Source organism: Podarcis muralis, chromosome 14 (genome assembly GCF_964188315.1).
Source record: "Podarcis muralis chromosome 14, rPodMur119.hap1.1, whole genome shotgun sequence".
Taxonomy (NCBI): domain Eukaryota; kingdom Metazoa; phylum Chordata; class Lepidosauria; order Squamata; family Lacertidae; genus Podarcis; species Podarcis muralis.
The window spans coordinates 9,074,709-9,090,399 of NC_135668.1; the positions used below are offsets into that span (position 1 = coordinate 9,074,709).

The window sequence follows — 15,691 nt, forward strand, 5'->3', positions numbered from 1 at the left end:
GTCAAATAAAGAGCAAAGTTTCCTTGAATGCTGGAAAACCCACGCTCAGCTGTATTTTCTGGGTATGTTGCGTGTGTGCATGTACACATTCATGTATAATCCTGAGGGCTTCATTTTGCCCTTCTATCACAGACTGGCAAAACATAAGGACATGTTTCAGTTGCTCTGTCTAGTTCTTTGGGGGTGTTCACTGTTATCCCTGAAGGCAGAGTTTGCTCTGAAACGTTCGACTGAAGCCGTTTGGTCGAGGTGCTTTGAGAGTGGGGGTTGGGGAAACACTGAGAAGCTAACAAAATAAAAGTGGGCGGTTTTTAGGACCCTGCATACCAGACACTCGCAAAAGAGTCCTGAAACTTCCCAGCATTTTTTCAGAGCCTGTTGCTTATTCATTCAGACCAGAAGCAAAGACATTCAGCCAAGAGTAAGCAGGATCAACTGGCGTCCCCTGCGATGGGCAAAGCAGCAACGTGAAGAAGACAACGACCAAGAGCAAGAAATAGACAAGGAGCAAAACTTTCCAGGCTCTCCTGAGTTCTCAAGAGACTCGTTCATCTTCCTCTCTCCCTTTCTCTTTCTCCTCCAGCAAGCTCAACATGAAGCTTGCGGGAGACCCCTGGAGCAGCTTCAAACAAACAGGGAATGGACAGAGTTGAGACCGATTCACCTAAAGAAGAAGAGAAGGCAGCAGAGAAAGAGAAAGGGGACAAGCTGTTGCCACAGGCCCTCCAGGCTGCTCTTCCACGACTTCCTCCCATCAAAAACACCCATCAAGGTCATTGATCCCTTTCATCACCATGGCACCGCTCAGCTTCTGGGACCTGTGGGCTTTGATGGGCTTTGGGGCTGTCCTGCTGGTCCGGGGGCAACACCCACAAGGCAGCAACGTAGACGCCGGTCGATGGAGGCAGATGATCCAGTGGGAGAACAACGGCAGAGTGTACAGCCTCCTGAACTCAGGCTCCGAGTATGTCCCGGCCAGCCACACAAGGGCAGACAGCAGCGCAAGGGTCATGCTGGCTGACGCTGCCGCCAGCCAAGGCAGCAGAAGGGTCCCGGGGAACACCCGGCGGCAGGCTCCCACCTTGCCAGTCCGGGCAGGATCCGATACCATCCGGGGCCAGACACGGCATCCGTTTGGCTTCGGACAGGTCCCTGACAACTGGCGGGATGGGGCCACCGGGGACGGTCACTCCAACTCTCCACGTCCCTGGTCACCCACCTTTCGGCAGCGTCAGGTGGGCTCTGCTTCCTCCTCTTCCTCCTTTGCACATTCCTCGTTTGGACAGCTCTACCCGCAGGCCTCTTACCCCCAGCCACAGCCGCCATTCGCTAACCAATATGAGGCCTACGACCCGCAGGTCCCCCGTGCATACGACGAGAGCTACACCTACTACCGCACCACGGGAACCGGAGGAGGGGCTGTCGCCGCAGCTGCAGCCAGCGCTGGGGTCGTCTACCCTTTCCAGCCCAGGGTGAGATACGAGGAACATGCTGAGGAGCAGAACCCCTACAGAGCCCAAGGATACTACCCGACACAGGAAAGGCCCTATGTCCCTGTGCCCCAACAGCTACAGCCCTCGGACGGCTTAGACCGAAGGTACTCGCACAGCCTCTACCATGACACTGGGACTAGCTATGACCAAAGTGTCCAGGACCCTTATGCCCAGAACCAGCAGTCTGCGGGGCAAGGGGTGCCTGTGGCAGACAACTTGCACATCAACTCCGGGTCCCCCGTGAGTGCTGGGACCAGGTATGGGAACGAGCCGTGGGCAGGGCAGTACCCTCCCTTTGGAGAGGCGCCCGCAGAACCCTACGTCCCTCCCCGCAACGTGGAACCTCAGCCACCTTTCCGGCCCTTAGACCCCCATGGGGTGCCTAGGCCTGAGCCCTACCTTCCCATCCGGAACGCTGAGCCTCCCCAACAGATTCCAGACAGCCAAGGTGTAAACCAGGCCCGGGTCAGCGTGGGCAGCATCTACCGGCCCAATCAGAATGGACGGGGTGAGTCACGGACCCCAATGATTGGTGGGAGGGGTGCTGGGGAGGAGAGGAAGCAGTGGGTTGTGGGGTGATTCCTTTCTGTAGACCTCTAGGGACGAGGCGGTCCAAGAAAGAACCTTCAGCACCTTGTCTTAGCTTGAGTCCCTCCTACTCTTCTTAAGAAGAACAGCTAGGAAATGCCATGTCTTCTGGTAAAGCTGCTTGAGCAATGAGCTGCAAAGCTACTTGAGCTGCATATAGTAGCTATAGGGTCTAGGAGAAGAGGGTCAACTTCACACTGGGGCATATTTGTGCCGTTGCTTTCTGAAAGTGTGAAACAGTTGTGTTGGTGTGCAGGGCCTTGCACGTCTTCCCCTATGGAGGCTGTGCCATTGCCATTGTCTTAATCATTTGTTGGTGGCTCCTGCCAAGTTAACATAATTGGCTAATGGCATTGTTTCTGGAAATCTCTTTAGATGACACCGAATTGGGCAAAAACAGGGGTGGGAAACTGATGGACCTCTGGATATTGTTGGACTACAAGTTCCATCACCTGTGACAACCAGCCGTGCCGGCTGGGGTAAATGGGAATTGGAGTCCAACAACACCTGGAATGCCACAGGTTCTCTATCCCTGGGCAAAAGCAACTGATAGCTAATTCCTAATAATTTGTATGGGACTTGCATAGGGGAGAGTACCGCCCAGAACAGGCATCCCCAAACTTTGCCCTCCAGATGTTTCGGGACTACAACTCCCATCATCCCTAGCTAACAGGACCAGTGGTCAGGGATGATGGGAATTGTAGTCCCAAAACATCTGGAGGGCCGAGTTTGGGGATGCCTGGCCTAGAACATCTGCAGACACAAGGAAAACACAGGGACAATTTGGGCAACCAGAATATTATGGTTAAGACCAGGGGAAAGCAAATGTGTCTTCCAGATGTTTAGGCAACTCCCACCAGCCTCAACTATCATTGTCAACAATCACAGATGATGGGAGTTTTAGTCTACAAAATTTGCAGGGCATATTGGCTACCCCTGGTTCATAGGATCAGAAACAAGCCACAAGTGCAGGAACACTTTTCCTACTCGCTTCATTTCTGATGTGTGACTTCCCTTGCACTTTCCTGTTTCGCATTAGCTGCAGTTTTCAGTTTCCAACATCCAAACCGAGAAAACACATTTGCTATTGCTAGGATTGCTGTTTATTTCTTTCATAACTATTTCTACTTGCGTGGTGGTTATTTTTTTTTAAAAAAAAAAAAACCCTCAAAGTGGTTTACAAAGAGAATAAGATAATAACACGATCAGCATACCATATATCAGAATATAAAATTATCAGCAACTATTTAAAACATTAAAAAATGGCAATAAAATAATAACAGATTAAAGCATGCATAGGCATTCCACATGCCTGGGTAGGCTTGTCTGAACAAAAAATGTTTTTAGCAGGTGCTGAAAGGCACATAGCGAAGACGCCTGTCTGATGTTGTGGGGAATGTGCCAGAAATTCAACAGGCATAGCTTTCCCCTGTACTAGATATAGGGAGGGGGGCAGAGAAGCTGCCATTGTTAATCTTGCCCTGCCTGTCTTGCAACTGGCTGGACAGGGTTAGGGAACCTCAGGCCTGGGGGACCAAATGAGGCCATCTGAGCTTCTCTGTTTGGCCCTTGGGGTGCTCCCCAGGCCACACATCCACACACCTGAGCTGCACACCTGAGCCACACCCATCACTTGCCCTGCTTTGCACCTTGCTTGAGCATTTCTGCCTGGCTGGAGCATCTCCTTGAAACTTCGGCCATGCTACTTGTTTGCCCAGATGGGGAGGGTAGAGAGGGGTGGGTGAGTGTGAAGAAACTGGCCCGCCCTACAAAGGTAAGATTTGCCTGGGTTGCTCTGTCCACTGAAATCAGATTCAGTTCACATTTAAAGCCAATTTATCAAATTGGCACTTTCGAGACCTGAAGCACAGCCCTCTTTCAAAATCAGCAGTGCTCCACATTTTGTGGTTCTGCAGCCAAACGCTTACAAAAACGCATGTTCTATCAGGGTGCATAAAATTAATATATCGGTGAGAGTCACACACAAAGGAAATTGTGTTAGGTAAAATGGCTTGCATTACATTCCTCAGAATGCAGGCGAAAAGTGTGCTCACTGGGGGAAATCTGCACAAAAAGACGGGAGAATTTTCAGGAGGATTTACAGAAGTCTGGAGAAGTGCAGACTGGAAAAATGAGAAACAGAAAGAGAGCCAAAACGGACTGATCCTTCCATTCCTAGTCTCCACCCAATAAAAAAAGTTGCCTAGAAGGGAAGGTGACCCTTGGGTTTAAAAAGCTTCTCCACCCCAGTTGTGAAGAACAAAGGAGGCTAAGACCCTTAGCCCTACAGTGGTACCCTCTGGTTAAGAACTTAATTCATTCCGGAGGTCCGTTCTTAACCTGAAACTATTCTTAACCTGAGGTACCACTTTAGCTAATGGGGCCTCCCACTGCCGCCACGCCGCTGCTGCGCAATTTCTGTTCTCATCCTGAAGCAAAGTTCTTAACCCGAGGTACAGGTTTTTTTTCCACTTTAGAGGAATTTATTCTAAGTTAAACTACAGTGATACCTCGGGTTAAGAACTTAATTCGTTCTTGAGGTCTGTTCTTAACCTGAAACTGTTCTTAACCTGAAGCACCACTTTAGCTAATGGGGCCCACGCTGCCACTGCGCCGCTGCTGCGCAATTTCTGTTCTCATCCTGAAGCAAAGTTCTTAACCCGAGGTACTATTTCTGGGTTAGCGGAGTCTGTAACCTGAAGCGTCTGTAACCCGAAGCGTCTGTAACCTAAAGCGTTTGTAACCTGAGGTACCACTGTATAATACACACACACACACACACACACACACACACACACACACAAAATCCACCCTTACTTCTCCCTTTCCTGGCCACAAAGAAGGCAGTTTCTGCATGAGCTGTAGAGGAAAATGAGGGGGAAATGGGCTCATCAACATGGGAAAGTAGCCCATCTAGGAAAAGGAAAATGCTGATCCCAAATCTCCACTGCCTTGTGGCTATACTCATCCCACCTTTGGGAGAAGAAAAGATTAAGGAGTAAACCCAACACAAATTCAAATTGGAGTCCCTAAGCAGTGGCAGAGCTTCATGTTCCGGCACCGGGCGGGGGGGGTGCAGAGAGCAGGCGGGGGCGGGGCTGGCTGGTGCCCAGCACAGGTGGGGGGCAGCCACGATGGCACCCCACCGGGATCGCACTGCCGGGGGCGGTGCGCTCCCCCCGCACTCCTCTTCCTCCGCCAGTGTCCCTAAGACAGTTGGACAGCAACTTGTATGCCTCCTTTCGGCAACTCCTACAGCCCAGCTGGTGCCAAATGTCTCGCTCTGCTTTTCTTTGAACCACATTAGCCTATAGTTGGAGTCAATATGTCCCTGAATGCCCTGTTGCCAGCAGGGGCATAGCCAGGATTGGGGGGGGCAGAACTGATGTGATTGGTCAGTTAGTTAAGTATTTATATGGTTTTACTTGATTTTGAGGGTGGGCAGCTGTCGCCCCCCACCCCCTTGGCTACACTCATGGTTGCCAGGAGTCACAAATGGAGACCGTGCTTTTATGCACAGGTCTTGCTTGCAGACTTCCCATAGGCTTTCAGTTTGCCACTGTGAGAACAGGATGCTTGTCCGGATGAGTCCAGCAGAGCTTTTCTTGTGTCCTGAACTTATGGAACTTTCTTAGCTCTGCAAAGCCAGCACCAATTACTTGTTCTACAGGGGAATGTGCAAAGAACATGTGCCTACAGCCTGAGGCTGTGTCTGAAGATCTGTGGGTTGTGGTAGCGATCTGCCCTTCAGCATCTTGCATGTGGTCTATTCATTTCCTCTGCAATAACTCCTCTGCTTCTTCAAAAGCCAAGAGGGTGATGTTTCTTTGGTTTGTTAAAGATATAGTAGGAAACCAGGGTTGTCCTACAGTGTATTATTATCGGTTGGAAGCACAGTAGCTGCAGCTTCCAAAATGTCAGGCACTGCATGATGACTTTCAGCACAAGTGTATATAGCTTATTCAAAAGTGAAGCCCACTATGTTCCATGGGACTTACTCCCAGGAAAGTGTGCATAGAAGACTATTTTGCAGCTTGCATGCATTTGCCCCAAGATGGAAAACTTGTGGCCTTCCAGTTGCTGTTGAACCAATACACCCAACAGACCTGGCCTGTTTGACTAATAGTCAGGGATGATGGGAGTTGTAGTCCGGGAACATCTGGAGGGCCACAGGTTCCTCATCCCTGCATTTACCTATGTACCCAGTCAAATTCACCCTTATCTGGAAGAAGTCCCATGGGATTCAATGGGGCTTACATCCCAGTAGACATGTAGATAATTGCACCATTAAAAGGTAAAGGGACCCCTGACCATTAGGTCCAGTCGTGACCGACTCTGGGGTTGCGGCACTCATCTTGCTTTACTGGCCGAGAGAGCCGGTCTACAGCTTCTGGGTCATGTGGCCAGCATGACTAAGTCGCTTCTGGCGAACCAGAGCAGCACACGGAAACGCCGTTTACCTTCCCGCCAGAGCGGTACCTATTTATCTACTTGCACTTTGACGTGCTTTCGAACTGCTAGGTTGGCAGGAGCTGGGACCAAGCAACAGGAGCTCACCCCATTGCGGGGATTCGAACTGCCGACCTTCTGATCGGCAAATCCTAGGCTCTGTGGTTTAACCCACAGCACCACCCGCGTCCCTTTATTGCACCATTATCTGCCACCAATGCTTGAGAACAGAGCTGGACTTTGGACACTGACAGCTATAGCTAACAAGATTGAACGAGTACCTTGGAAGGCCCCAGGTTTACCAGAAGAGGCTTGTTACGTCTGAACCCGAGAGAATTCCTTTCACGGTGCAACAAGACCGTGCCAGAACTATGCTTGAGTAACGACAGAACCAGCCTTTGGCTCTCTTTTTCTCTCCCAAGGCCTGGTGCCTCCTGATTAGATAACCCCTAGCACCGGAGTCACAAACTGTCTCTCAGACTGGTGGGAAATCCCAGCGGTCCATGAGGATGCCAAGCTCCGAGTATGTTCCTGAGATTAGACCTCCTCCTCGGAGTGCACTCCACGTTTCGTGCAAGCAAGAGTGAACAAAAGGCTAATTTCATTAGCTTGACCTCATCTGATTTGGGCCTGGCTCCAAGAGCTCTAGAGGCTAAAGGGAGCCATGAGTGTGAATATCCTTGTCAGCTCCCTCTGACATATGTTAGCTTCTCTAAAATAAAAACAAACTCCTACTTTACTCCCCTTCGTTCTGGTACTGCCCTTTGCACTCCCCTCCCTATATTAGCTCACACCAGTTAGGGATGATGCAAACCTTTCTCTTCAATCAAGCCCTGAGGAGAATTCAGCTGTTCAGCAGAATTCAGATTACAGGATGTGAAGCCAGATCTGTCTTCAATGAGTCACATTCCTGAATGCCCCTGGATGGATTTTATTTATTTATTTATTTATTTATTTATTTATTTAATCAATTAACTGAGTACAGTGGTACCTTGGTTTACAAACTTAATCCAATCCGGAAGTCCGTTCTTAAACCAAAGTGTTCTTAAACCAAGCCCTGCTTTCCCATAGCAGCGGGGGACTCAATTTACAAATGGAGCACACTCAACAGGAAGCGAAACATGTTCTGCTTCCAAGGCAAAGTTCACAAACCGAAACACCTACTTCTGGGTTTGCAGCGTTCTTAATCCAAGTTGTTCATAAACTAAGCTGTTCTAAAACCAAGGTGCCACTGTACTGTAGTCAGACATCTCGTCACCAAGGTTCTCTGGACGTGGAACCATTTGTTATAAACAGAACCAAATATAAAACATTGACAGATCACTGCTCAGAAACCCAGCCTTTGTCAAACCAGAGTCGAGCAGAGTTCATTCCACTGCAGCCTGATTCAGCAGGGCTTTTCTTATGTCCTGAACTTATCCGACTTTCTCGGTCTGAAAAGGCCCCAAGGATATGTAACCAAGGTGCCAGGTGAGCCTCCTTGGAGAGGGCATTCCACAAGCAGGGAGCCACCACGGAAAAGGCCCGTTCTCATAACGCAACCCTCCAGGCCACTCATGGAGGAGGCACATGAAGAAGGGCCTCACATGATCATCTCAGGGTCAGGGCTGGTTCCTATAGGGAGAGGCAGTCCTTGAGTATTGTGGTCCTGAACCATTCCTCTTGTTCTATAGGCACAAATGTCTCTGCCTTTCCCTTTCTTCTTTCTCTTTTTCTTGGTGGGTGGTGCCTGCTGGAACTGGTGAGACAGAAGACAAGAAGTCCAATAGGAGGTGGCACCAGAGCCAACGACACAATGTCAATGGATTCTAGTTTTCTTCCTGTCCTCCTTCTCCTCCCTGCTGAAGTCTACAGAGTCAACATGGAGGCTAAGGAGCAGGAAGCTGACAGTCACCCCCTGGACTGGATATTGTTAGGATGCTGCCAGCAGTTCCCGGCTGGTTGCCCAGAAAAGTATAATTTATTCAATAATTACAGAGAGAGGCTCTAGAACCCAGCCTCCTGGATAACGGTGCTGTCCCAAGTGAATCTCCACCCCCGTCTCTCCCACTTCCTCATTCGTCATTTCTATGGGTGCTGCTCCATGCCCTCTGTCTTTGAGCTCTTTGCTCTCCTACTTTCAAGGCTCGCCGGGCTCTGGGAGAGGGTGGATCTGGAATGTTTTCTCAAGGCACCGTGTCCATCAGCTGCCGCTCCGCTTATGTCCCATCCTCCTCTCCCATTACTTCCCATCTTTCCCCCTCATCTGCCTCTGAGCTGTGACGTCCGCAAACTCCTGTTGTGAATCTAAACTGTCTTCCTCTTCCTCCTCCCTGGGGGGATCAGGCTGGAGAGGCAGTCTCCACCATTCCTCCGATGCCCAGTCCCTGACTAATAATAATAATAATAATGTATTATTTATACCCCTTCCACCTGGCTGGGATTCCCCAGATGCACATCAGAGGCAGGCTGAGGTTGATGGGGCAGGGCCCTGTGTGCAGTGGTGGGTCAGCCTGTGTGGGTCAGTAGGGGTGTGGAACCTCCAGCCCTCAGCCTAGTTTCTGGCAGCCTGAATTTTAAGCACTCCACAGAGGCAAGGAGGCAAATACAGAGGTACCTCAGGTTACAGACACTTCAGGTTACAGACTCCGCTAACCCAGAAATAGTACCTCAGGTTAAGAACTTTGCTTCAGGATGAGGACAGAAATCCAGCGACAGCGGGAGGCCCCTCTAGCTAAAGTGGTACCTCAGGTTAAGAGCAGTTTCAGGTTAAGAACGGACGTCCAGAACGAATTAAGTTCTTAACCCGAGGTACAGCTGTAGGAGGGAGAGGGCTTTACAGTCCAGCAACGTTGCAAACCCTGCCCATTTTTTACTCTGGCACCACCCACTGCCAGCATGCAGTCTTGAACAGAAGACAGAGCGGGGGTGGGGGGTGAGCAGTGCTGGACAGGGGGGGGGGATAAAGTTTCCCCACCCCCTGTTCATCGTGTGCCAGGTCATATCAAAACAAGCCTGGACGTCTTGCCAAAGAGTTTCGGAACCATGGAGAAAGCAAACAAACAAACAATGGAACTTTTGAGGCTATGAAAAGGAAAGATTATTAAATGCAACATTACGAAGCAATAGGGGAAATCTGCACATCTTGAAAGGCTTATACGGGAGACAGCAAACAGGAAGCAAGACCAGGACACAATTGTTCCTCCCCGACAGGGACGGAACAGCAGCAGGAAACTCCTGACTCCACCCAGAAACAACTAGGTCTAGGGCCACCTAGTGGCTAAGCTATATAACAACAGTATCCACACACTGCTCCTTTCATTTGCAATGTTCCTTCATTCAAACCTTGAAAGCACAGGAAGCTCAAACCAGGCAGGACATACATTTGATGTTTCTTCCACACTCTCTTGCACGTTGGTAACATTCAATAGCCCGAGAGTCAAAAACATTCATTCGGTGTTTTGCCATGAGAAGCATCATTTTATTTGTTTAATAGGATTTTTAATATTAAAAAAATTGAATACATTTTTTAGAAGAATCTCCTCACAAAGTAGCAAACATGGCATGCAGCAGCAAACCAAATTAAAATATTCAAATGTCTAAACATCAACACAGAGGGGGAAAGCAACAATCTGGCCAGCACAATCAGTAGCCTGCTTAAAATCACTTCATAAAAGTGTAAACGTGTTGACTGGTACCCATTGAGACTGGTAGAGCAGAAGACAGGGAGCCCACCAGTTGGTGGCGCCAGAGCCGATGACAGGCAGAGACAACTAATTCTAATTTGGTCCATATCCTCCCTTCCTACTGAGATCTAGGAGGCCAACACTGAGACCAAAGAGGAGGAAGTTAACAGGCAGGGCAACCCCTGGACAGGCAGGTAGGGCCTGGCCGAGGGCAAACTGAAGTTGGTGAAGCAGTGTCCCATTTTTTCCTAATGGACCAGCCTCTACTGCACGACAGATGAAAAATTGTAGATGAGAGCTGAGGAAGGACAGAACAGAGATTGCATGGAGAATGTCTACACATGTCCAAAATGTGTGGTTGTAGACTGTATGTAGGTAGATGAGCTTAACAACATGTGGAAATATTATTATTATTATTATTATTATTATTATTATTATTATTATACCCCACCCATCTAGCTGGGTTTCCCCAGCAACTCTGGGCAGCTTACAGCACATATAAAACACAGAAAAACATTAAAAACTTCACAATACAGGGCTGCCTTCAGATGTCTTCTAAAATTCAGATAGTTGTTTATTTCCTTGACATCTGAAGGGAGGGTGTTCCACAGGGCAGGTGCCACTACCAAGAAGGCCCTCTGCCTGGTTCCCTGTAACTTCGCTTCTCACGGTGGGGAAACAGTCAGAAGACCCTCAGAGGAGGACCTCAGTGTCCGGGCAGAATGATGGGGGTGGAGACGCTCCTTCAGGTATACTGGGCAGAGGCCAGAATGAGCTTGATGCTTATCTATCCCTCCATGCATTACTTATCCCCAGAACTGTCATCTGTGCAGGGCTCTAACCAGTCCATGCATACTTCAAACAAATTCCTAACAACATATTTAAACCAGCACCATTATGGCAATTCAGCTCTCAGAGCTAATCTACAGATCAAAGTTGCTCTCCCCCCCCCCTTTTACTGTGATTGCATTTTTCTTTAAAGTTTTTCTCTTCCTTGCGTCCATTAACTGGCCACTGAGGAGCTGGGCTCTCGCAAGGAGCTCTGAATTGACATAGTAGGTTAGCTCTTGCAAAGCTGATCTTAATTCTGTAAGCCTGCAGGAACAGCTTCCTCGGAAAAACAAAAAGAGCAACACCACAGAGCCACAAGGACAGTGGATCAGATCCAAAGCGACCTAAAACCGAGACCAGGCCCTGCAGTGGTAATCTACCATTTTAAAAGAAAACACTTGCCTTCTATATTCAAGCCTGACCCAGTGACCAACAGAGGCATTCTGCTTGAAGCTGCCTGCCTTCTCCACTGCAGCCTCCACATGTCTCTGATTAGATTTATTTTCATTTTATTTCCGTATATGTACGAGGATCACTTAGCAACAGCTTGGCTTTGCATATTTGTCTTGGATTCCCACCGGGATTTTGATTCACCGCGTGGGCGTTGGGGTGATTTTTCTGCATGCCCCCCCCCCCCTTTTTTCCCATTTGCAAGTTGGTCTGAATCTCAAGCCCTGGGATACTGGCGGCAAGATAACCAGGTCTCTACATTCCTTCCCTGTTCCCCAGGGGCTCACTTAAAGTGGATGGCGATTCCTTGGGTTTCTGCTGAGAGGTAACACCAAGGTCCTGACCCAGGGTGCCCTGAAAGATTCCTTGACAGTTTTCGCAGGCGGGAGAGGGAGAATCTGCGTCTCTTGGACGCTTTTCCATCTGAGTAATTCGTTTCTGGCTTATCGGAAATTCCCCGGGCAGTTCCAATTACCGAACTTCTTCTCCTATAAACAATATTTGCAAAGCACTGCTAACACAGAAGAGCTGTCCATTCCACTTAAGAAGGGGCTGGGCTTAACATGCCCAGATGTTCCCAGGCTGTATAGGAAACCCAACAGTGCCCAAGCCTCATTAAATGAGACCAGAGAAACTTGCTTTTAGGGCCCTCTTCCCACAAAAAGCCTCCCCTGTCTCAAAAGGCAAAGAGTATCAGAAACTGCCTTATAAAGATGCGCACACAGCATAAATTTAAAGCCCATCTAAAGCACATGCATTCCGCTAGCTAGAGAATCCCAGAGACCGCAGTTCATCCCTCGCCAGAGCTACAGTTCCCAGCACCCTTAGCAAATAGCAATCCCCAGGGCTTTGGGGGGGGAAGTCATGTGCTTTGAACATATGGTGTGGGCACAGGCAGAGTCTGACAACTGGTCCGTGTAGCATAGTAAGATTTATTCCAATGCAAATCACCCTGTGCAAGTAAGCCTAATTAGTCTAAATTAGCCTAATTTCCCGGAAAAAGTCTACACATCCTTCTCTCCCACCCTGAAAACCCATATCACTGGTCTTCCTTCTTCCAGATCCACCGACTCCAGTCCATTCCTACCTGCTCCCAGTTTCCCAGAGAGCCAGTGTGGTGTAGTGGTTAAGAGCGGTAGACTCGTAATCTGGGGAACCGGGTTCGCGTCTCCGCTCCTCCACATGCAGCTGCTGGGTGACCTTGGGCCAGTCACACTTCTCTGAAGTCTCTCAGCCTCTCACCTCACAGAGTGTTTGTTGTGGGGGAAGAAGGGAAAGGAGAATGTTAGCCGCTTTGAGACTCCTTAGGGTAGTGATAAAGCGGGATATCAAATCCAAACTCTTCTTCCCATTTCCCCCCAAAATCAACAGTCAACATTAGAGGAAGCACCGTGGTTCAATGGCAGAGCATCCGCTTTGCATGCAGAAAGTCCCAGGTTCCATTTCTGACAGGTAGGGCTGGGAGAGAGGCTTTCCTGAAAGCCCAGAGAGCAGCTCGGACAATACAATGGACCAATGGTCTATGTGTAAGGCAACTTCCTGTGTTCCTATGTGGCAACTGCCCATGCTCAGTCCTTGTTAGGCTGCTTTTGCAGGTTCCCCCAAAAGCAGTACTTCTGAAAACCTTTAGGAACCCCCAACCGATGGGCATGGTTGGTGCTGTTTTCACTGTTTGGCACATCGTTTTAACTGAGTGCCCTCTGGGCTTTTAAATTAGCAGAAGAGAGGCTATGTCAGTGTACCATACAGTAGGTGAAATAGCAGGGTGAAATAGCAAGCCAGGGCATGTTATTGGATCCTTCATTGAAAACCAGGGTTGTTATATAAGCATATTTTCACCTGTAACACGTTGGGGGTCCTGGCTGATTGCTACCAAGCTGTCGTAGCAAAAACAGGAACTGATGGCTCCAATACCAATCCAGGAAGAATGCAGGGCATTCCGATGTCATGCATGCTGCAAAGGAATCAGCTTTCTCCTGCCTTCTGTTTCCAACCAGTTATTACAGGAATGGGAAACCAGAATTCTGGACCACTGGTTATGCCTTGGTCCCTGAATGGTTTCTCAAAAGTTTTGAATCATCTAGCTCAGCACTGGGACACAGGTGGAGCAGTGGTCTAAACCACTGAGCCTCTTGGGCTTGCCGATCAGAAGGTGGGAGGTTCAAATCCCTGCGACAGGGTGAACTCCCGTTGCTCGGTCCCAGCTCCTGCCAACCTAGCAGTTCAAAAGCATGCCAGTGCAAGTAGATAAATAGGTACCACTGCGGTGGGAAGGTAAATGGTGTTTCTGTGAGCTCTGGATTCCGTCACAGTGTTCCGTTGCGCCAGAAGCGGTTTAGTCATGCTGGCCACATGAACCAGAAAGCTGTCTGTGGACAAACGCTGGCTCTCTCAGCCCGAAAGCGAGATGAGCGCCACAACCCCATAGTTGCCTTTGACTGGACTGCAGGGGTCCTTTATCCTTTTGTTTACCTTTTGTCTACACTGACTGGCAGTAGCTCTCTGGGAGAAATAAGAATGCCCTTGCACATCCACTCCCTTATAAATATATGTCGCTTGTAGTCCGACGCCAACCATTTGTTCTGCAGGTGGATATGGGCACTGTACCCCATCATATGCAGCTGTGAAGATCTGTAGGGTGGGGCACCAATCCAGGGATGGGCAACCTTTGCATCACCCAAGTTGTTGCTGGACTCATCAGCCTTGGCTGTGCTGACTGAGATTGATGCAGGCTGGAGACCAGCAACATCTGGAGAGCCATAGCTTCCTCATCCCTGAGTTATTATAAATAAGGGGAGTGTGTGTGTGTGTGTGTGTGTGTGTGTGTGTGTGTGTGTGTGTATGCATGATGACAAATCTCTCCCCACCCCCACCCTCTTAATGCATGTATTAAATCACTGAGTCATAAAGATCCCTTCTCCTTAAACACTGACTCAAGGAATTGGGGGGGGGGGGAGCGAGTCTCACATTTCACTTTTTAAGAAGGGAATAGCTCAGTTAAAGAAACCGTTTCCCTTCCCCTCCACAACACCTTCCCCCCCCCCCCAATCTTCTCTTAATGTGAGAATCCCTTGGGGATTACATCAGCAGAAATGACTAAGCATGGAGGCAGGAAACGAGAGCCAATGTGGTGATGTGATTCCTCCGGGGAGAACAGCCCATGAAACAAGAAAGCATTGTTCTTTTTCACTCTCAGTAAAAATTAAAAAAAATGAAATCAGGGGCCAATGGTGCTCCCATTAAAATCTGGATCAGAGGAGAGCAGGCTTTCCCCTTGAACAGTCAGCATTCGTTTTTAAGCAGAACCCCCATGGCCCATTAGTGGGTTTCACATTTTACACAGCAAGAGTGCATCAAGAGAAGATTTTGGGGCAAAAGACTGGGAACTCCACCCCCAGCACAATGAGCTGCTGAGGGGTGGGGGACAACCACAACAGACCTGACTCGGCCCACACATGGTCATCTTAAGAGGTAGGTGTTGGAGACAAGATCATTACGAGCAGAGCTTAAGGTCGTGTGCACATTGCTGCTTACCCTGACTCCAGCATGCTCCCACTGCTAGGGGCAAGTGACGTTAGCCACAATCCATAGGTATCCCATAGGTTTTTGAGAAATACTCCTGTTTGATGCACTTTCCTATGAACCAGCTTCCATCTGATTTGAAAGCAGAAGCTGCCGTTAAGTTGAGGTGTGTAATTTCAGGCAGCCGTTGCGAATGCTCATATGACAGCTTCGGGGAATGGGGAAACACATCAGGTAATGGGCAACAGAATGAGACTTGAAACACTGCAAAACAAAACCTTGCAAACCACTGGTATGAACATAGCCTAGAGTCACCACTGGGATGTCTTCACACTGATGGCAAAAACCGCAGGACCCTCCATTGTGCTCCTCTGAAGGCATTTCCAGGTGACATGCTCATCGAGCATTCAACCTAAGATTAAATGATGTTGTCTATTTAATGAACATTCACTTCAATTTGTTTGCGGGGCAGTCAGATGACATCTCAAAGCAAGTGTTATCCCACACATTCCAGCGGATTTTCCCCATCACTTTCCTTACAGCAAAAAGCCCAGTGCTTTTGAGGGAGTGGGAGAGATAAATGTTTTTCCCCCCCAAGAGCATCCAATCAGCTTCAGTTGCTTGGCCTGGATTCATTTGGTTGAAAATAGTCATGGTCTGGAAGCACCCAATATCAGTAAATCTCCTATGAAT

At 48.9% G+C, this 15,691-nt stretch overlaps 1 protein-coding gene across 2 annotated transcripts in view; it reads left to right on the forward strand.

Annotated features, from left to right (window-relative positions):
- The first annotated feature begins 334 nt into the window (after positions 1-334).
- Positions 335-15,691, forward strand: part of LOXL1 (lysyl oxidase like 1) — a 28,150-nt gene continuing 12,793 nt past the window's right edge. Inside the window, exon 1 of one of the 2 annotated variants that reach the window (XM_028706350.2) lies at positions 335-2,001. In XM_028706350.2, the coding sequence (XP_028562183.2) occupies positions 795-2,001 (1,207 nt within the window). In that variant the 5' untranslated portion in view covers positions 335-794. The remainder of the gene's footprint in view (positions 2,002-15,691) is intronic. The other variant, XM_028706349.2, reaches the window with a different exon arrangement.